The sequence below is a fragment of the Aedes aegypti genome, chromosome 2, assembly GCF_002204515.2.
Source record: "Aedes aegypti strain LVP_AGWG chromosome 2, AaegL5.0 Primary Assembly, whole genome shotgun sequence".
In the NCBI taxonomy this organism is placed as follows: Eukaryota; Metazoa; Arthropoda; class Insecta; order Diptera; family Culicidae; genus Aedes; species Aedes aegypti.
In genome coordinates, this window is record NC_035108.1 from 179,333,337 (window position 1) to 179,339,219 (window position 5,883).

General features: G+C 37.8%; 1 protein-coding gene across 2 annotated transcripts; it reads right to left on the reverse strand.

Moving 5' to 3' along the window:
- Positions 1-611: 611 nt before the first annotated feature.
- Positions 612-3,795, reverse strand: LOC5577272 (coatomer subunit zeta-1). Of its 2 annotated transcripts, none has more exons than XM_011495401.2 (4): positions 3,641-3,795; positions 3,193-3,572; positions 1,072-1,162; positions 612-826 (listed from the first exon to the last, which is right to left on the reverse strand). In XM_011495401.2, the coding sequence occupies exons 1-4, from the start codon at positions 3,653-3,655 to the stop codon at positions 779-781; spliced, it is 534 nt and encodes a 177-aa protein (XP_011493703.1). In that variant the 5' UTR covers positions 3,656-3,795; the 3' UTR covers positions 612-778. The 2 variants fall into 2 exon arrangements, with proteins under 2 accessions (XP_011493703.1, XP_001656371.1); XM_001656321.2 differs by having other exon boundaries at positions 3,629-3,780.
- Positions 3,796-5,883: the final 2,088 nt, after the last annotated feature.

The window sequence follows — 5,883 nt, forward strand, 5'->3', positions numbered from 1 at the left end:
GAAATCCAACTCAACGATGTGAAAGTAGGCCTTTGCCAAAACGACCAATGAGAAGTGGTCCATTTTGGCAGGCGATTGGTTTCATTTTTGTACTTCGACCTGTCACGTCTTGTCTTAGCTCTGCACTAGCAAGTCGCACACCGCCGATACAAAATGGCGTCGATCGAATTCGGCACGATCACCGTCAAATTACCGGATTCGCTCATTCCACGCTAGGAACGGCGATCAGTTTTCGTTTTTCGCGAATGTCCACTAAATCCGGCTCGTCATGGACCAAAAATGTAGCGGAATCAAAGTGGACTGTATTCGAAATTCGGCTCAATACGGAAGAGAAAAATAAAACGCGGCCATCCGCTGGAGCTTCTCTACTAATAACTAATTTTATTTGGACTTCAGTGGTATGTGTGACATAAATGTGTTATGCACTGAACGAAATGCAATTTTAATTCAAAAAACAAATTTTATTTTTTCCCAAATTTTGACATTTAACAGTACTGAGTATGTATAATACCAAATCATCTGAATGGATGGTTTTGAATAATTTGATTGAGAAAAACCTACTGCCAACGGCAGAACTAAAAGTGCAAAACCCCTTAGAATTTGATTATCGGTGTTAAGTTTTTAAAAGATGTATAATATTAGATATACTATATATTTACTTTTCAATAATATTTCATAATACACATATTTTATCTGACTTAATAGAATGTTTATTAACTATCATTAGAAATTCCCCCACAGTAGTCATCGAATTATTGAACCAGGTTCTCTTATGAAATTACTTTAGTAGAGACCATTTCAACTGTTCTCTAGCGGACTGCAGAACCTGCAAAAGAAAAGCAAAATTTTCCATAAATAAAACAAACTTTTGTCCGGGATTCTGTTGTGCAAAATGAGCTTTTAATGGTCAATTTCTACAGATGAAAACTAATCCTACAGAGTACGGCGCTATTATTGCAATAAAAAAAGATTCGATCTCAAAACTGTGCTTATACTGTCGTGCAGTAATTATTGTGAGTTGAGTGGGATGTTCAAAGCTCACCAAAAAAGCCCATGGATTGCATTAGTTACCTGTGCAACAGTTTGCTCTCCGATAGGAATGTCGTCGTTTCTAAGGTCCACTCGCTTCACCACCGATGACGGATCTGCATCCAGGATAATTCTGTAAGAAGTTAGGTAAAAAAAACGGTTTAGCTTCATTTATATAGATAATAAGCGTATCCACGGTGTGCCTGCAAACGTTATTAACGAAAAGTAACCATAAGTTGACTCCCAAAACTCCCCCTTGGTTGCGTCGCTGAGTCGCACGTTCATTGACAAATTCCATCTAGAATAAGTCAAGATTATTAGTAATCGGGGCTGGGGCCTTCCTTAGCCGAGTGGTTAGAGTCCGTGGCTACAAAGCAAAGCTATGCTGAAGGTGTCTGGGTTCGATTCCCGGTCGGTCCAGGATCTTTTCGTAATGGAAATTTGCTTGACTTCCCTGGGTATAAAGTATACTCGTACCTGCCACACGATATACGAATGTAAAAATGGCAACTTTGGCAAAGAAAGCTCTCCGTTAATAATTGTGGAAGTGCTCATAAGAACACTAAGCTGAGAAGCAGGCTCTGTCCCAGTGAGGACGTTAATGCCAAGTAGAAGAAGATTAGTAATCGTGCCCGATAATCTTCTATTTGAATAAGTATTATTCATAAATAAAGCGAAGTACGGACTTGAAAAGTAATGTGGTAAAGCACTCAAGTAGAACATCTCCTTTTTACCAAAGTAATTTTGACAGCTGATCTAGTATGAGCGAAATGTCACTTGTACTTGTGGAATAATCGAGACACATTTTTCCATAGTTATTAACTGAGAGCTTTCTTTCCCAAAGTTGCAATTTTCGCATTCGTATATTGTGTGACAGGTACGATGATACTGTATGCTCAAGGAAGTCAAGGAAATTTCCATTACGAAAAGATACTGGACCGAACCCAGACATCTTCAACATGGTTTTGCTTTGTAGCCGCGGACTTTAACCACTCGGCTAAGGAAGGCTCCTAAGGCTGTGGACCGTTTCACTGATTCCTTTAACTTTTAGTTAAAAGTTTACATTTCGATAGTTATTTTCCCCTAAAATGGTTAAATTTAACACCGCGATCGACCCATTTGAGTTTTGACACTCAAGTTGTATTTCAGAACAAAGTTGACAGATGGTTAGTTATTTTCAAATTACCGGGAGCAGAAAATAACTTTTCAACTGTCAAGTTTAACCATGCTCCCGAGCAGAGTTATTTTCAACCGGAGGCGAAATAACAATTGAATTGTCAAATTTTAACTAAAAGTTTAACGAATCGGTGAAACGGTTCACTGCCTAAATACGATATGTTCTTCTTCTTGGCATTAACCCTCTAATACCCAACCCCGCCTATATCTATAATTTAAAATACCAGGTAAAGGAAAAATTCTGGAATTCTTCGATGTACTGCGTAATTGAAGTAATTACCTATAACGAACTAACAATAATTCAATATATGAGAAAATGGTCAACAACCGTCGTTTAGTCCACTTTCGTGAGTCCAATGACCTTCTCGACCACCGACAACATGCGACTTTTACCTGGGTTTTCACCACAAATTTCGCCTAAACTTCGACGAACAAATTTTCGACATTCTGTCTGGCTTTCCTTATAGAAAAATCACCATCAATTCCCTCTTTTCTTGAACTTTAGATATCAAGATTAACACTTCAGTAGTCGCGCTTTTGTATTTTGTACAACACTGGTGAAAAAAGCTCGCTTATCGCTTACAACAGCAGCGTGGTGATTCTGACGGTGGAAAACCGCGCGACGACTGGAAGTTTAATAATAATGTTCGCTTTAGAATAGCGGAAATCGTTACGTTTGCTGTTTAATTTAAAAAGGCTATATTTGATTTATCTTCACATCACGGTAATAGTGATTTTGATGATCAATTTTGTAAAAATAGTGGCTATATGTAGTGACTTTTTGATGAAAATCGTGGCTTTTTAGTGACCAGGTCGAAAGTAGTGACTAAGTCACTAAAAAGTGCCTTGCTACCAGCACTGAAATATTCCTTTAAAATGGCCCTAAATCTTCAAATTCTCATAACTTTCATGGTGGATGCAGAATTTATGAACATTTTTTTTTGAGTTAATAACGTTTCTCGACATACAGTGATGTCCCTTCCTTACCCTCCATCACAAATTTCGTCGAAGGCCAACATCACAACGTCCAGGTTTTCCAGCACCGCTCGCTTCTCGACGTTCTTCTTCAGGATCATGGTGACCGTGTCGAACAGGCAGTTCAGCACCGAAAGCAGGATCAGCTCGTTTTCATGCGTGCTTCCCATCACGTAAAAGAACAGATCGACATTGCTCTTGTAAACGCAGGTCAATCCATCCAGCATGATAATTTCGGCGTTGGCTCGATGCGTTTTGTTGAATAGGTTCTTCTCGTATGCTTTCTGCTCTTTCACGGTGGGGAATACGTTCTTATCGTAATACTTGGCCAATATCCGATTGCCATCGTTGTCCAGAATGCACATTCCTTTGATCGTGTAGAGGGTTGGTTCCTGGAAGTTTCATTTCAATGTGATTTTACACTTTACCAATATGAATTCATGCTTACGTGATTACTAACCATTAGCGAATCCATTTCCAGTTAAGTTGAGTTATAATATGCTAGTAAATAATCTTGAATTTCATAAATTGTGAACAACTACTGTGAAATTATTGTAAATCTGCTACCATTTGACGTGGATGTTGCTGAAGAAACGTCATTTGCTAAAAGAAAAAAAGAAAACAAAAACAGATGATGTTTGCTGATGTCATACGCAGGTGGCGCGATTGATCCGTTTGATTTTATAGCGACACTCAAACGGAAAATTTTCTGATAGCATTTTGGCGCCGTGACAAAATTAACACAAAGAAACACGGGTAGTATTGCTGTGTGCGTTTGAAATGCATATATCATAATGTTCGGCGAGCTTTGTTTGTAGGTGACAGCCGTACACCCACCCTGCACAAAACATGTACGGTAGGCGAACCTCGTTGCGTATACCCCCCTGTCATTTTCCGATATCAAATCTTCAAGTTGAGTCACGACTAACTTTTCAAAAGGGTGTATGTGAAAATGGTTCAAAAATATTCAAAAAGCTGCACAGCAAAAACGGTTCGTTCGATTGTTAGACAACCAAAGAAACAAAGTTAGACAACTAAATAAAGATTCCAAAAAAAATACACACAGCAAAAAAAATTTTTTTTTTGCAATAAAAAACATCATTTTTGTCACAAAAACTCAAATATCTCAAAACCCTATCGGAATACCAACGTAATTTTTTGAGGGAAAACGGTCCATTATATTAGCTATCTACCATAAAAATTTGGTGATGGTAAGCCAATAAACAAAAAAGTTATGACATTTCAAATATTTCACAAATTTGACACTTAGTGAAATTTTTTTTTTCATTGTTAATTTTTTTTAGGACCGCAGTTTGTTGCTGAATTTTTTGTTAAGGGTACCACATGAGGTTAACAAGTTGTTTTCATGATATTTTATTTAATTATTCATAACTATTATAGCATCTATTAGAAAGTTAGACGCGATCCAGTGTTGTGATCTAAAGTCTTGATAGTGTCATATTTTTTATTGTACGTATCTGAAGAAAAATTCTCTCAATAGTGTTGAAACCTTTTGATAAAAGAAACCTATAAGAAATCTAATATTGAAGACAAAAGCTACAAAAAAAGTTTTCTATACAGGTATACGACTAGTTTACCTGCAAAAAGTTTACCTCGTAGAGAACAAGGCGGGTCTATACCCAGGTGATCTAGTATACGTAAAGCAGGTCGGTTTTCTCGGCGCTGGTTTTCTCCACAAAGTTAAAATCTGATTACACCTGGGTATAGACCCGCCTTGGTAGAGAATAGACTTTGTTAATCATATTTGGGAGAAAGCGATAACTTCAACAACATCAAAAACATGATAGGTACATACCATGAACATACTCACGAAAAAGCTAAAAATATACTACCACTATGGTTATAAAAGATTTAATTGTAAAATTTTTCTTCAGTCAAGCAAACGACACCAAACTAGTCAGTAAAAACTTAAAAGTGATTTTGTTTATTAAAATCTAACGAGCAACATGAGTAGTCGCTTTCTCAACTGTTGCAGGCCGTTTGCAGAAAAAAAGTGTTCGAAAGAGCTACGAAATCTCACCGAAAGCACCATAGATAAACTGAAAGCGGCTGGTTATGCTCCAATGTCTACATTGAATACAAATTTACGCATTTGTACGTCCTGCCGTTTAAACGTTGACAAACGGGCAATCTGTACATCATCGGTGGATCAGGTTGCAGGAAGTTCGAAAACAACAACAACTGAGGAATTACTAGATGCACCGACAACAACTGAGGAGTTACCAGAAGTACCAAGTGCAGATAGTCTTGCCACGGTACCATCAGCGACATCTGTTTCAACAAATCAATCAGAAGATGAGTGCATCCAGAAGGTCAACATCGAACGCTTCAACGAAGGGATAGCTGGAATAAAAGTGACTCCGATTAAATGGACGAAGATGGGTTACGTCAATTATCTCGAGAAAAAATACCGTGAAATCAACGAAGCTGTACGAAGAAACCTCTTCAAATTAGGACCTGAGGATGTGGAAAATACAGACAGCGATGAGGTAATTATGAATATGAAGGAAAGGTTCTCGAATCTAGCCACGACAAGGAAAAAAAATTTATTGATTTTGTCGATGCTGCCAAGCTCGTGGTCTATTCAAGACGCCATTGATGAGTTCAAAACCAATAGGAATACAGCAAAAGAGGCAAAACAATTCAAAAATAACTGTCTTGCAACCAAAAATGCTAGGTCGA

What these genes read in the sequence shown, in the direction of transcription:
- LOC5577272 (XM_001656321.2), bottom strand. Translation starts at nt 3,655, where the DNA reads ATGGATTCGCTAATGGTTAGTAATCAC. An exon ending in CGCTAATGGTTAGTAATCAC is followed by an intron (nt 3,573 to 3,628) that starts GTAAGCATGAAT and finishes TGAAACTTCCAG; the next exon opens with GAACCAACCCTCTACACGAT. An exon ending in GACGAAATTTGTGATGGAGG is followed by an intron (nt 1,163 to 3,192) that starts GTAAGGAAGGGA and finishes AACTTCTTACAG; the next exon opens with AATTATCCTGGATGCAGATC.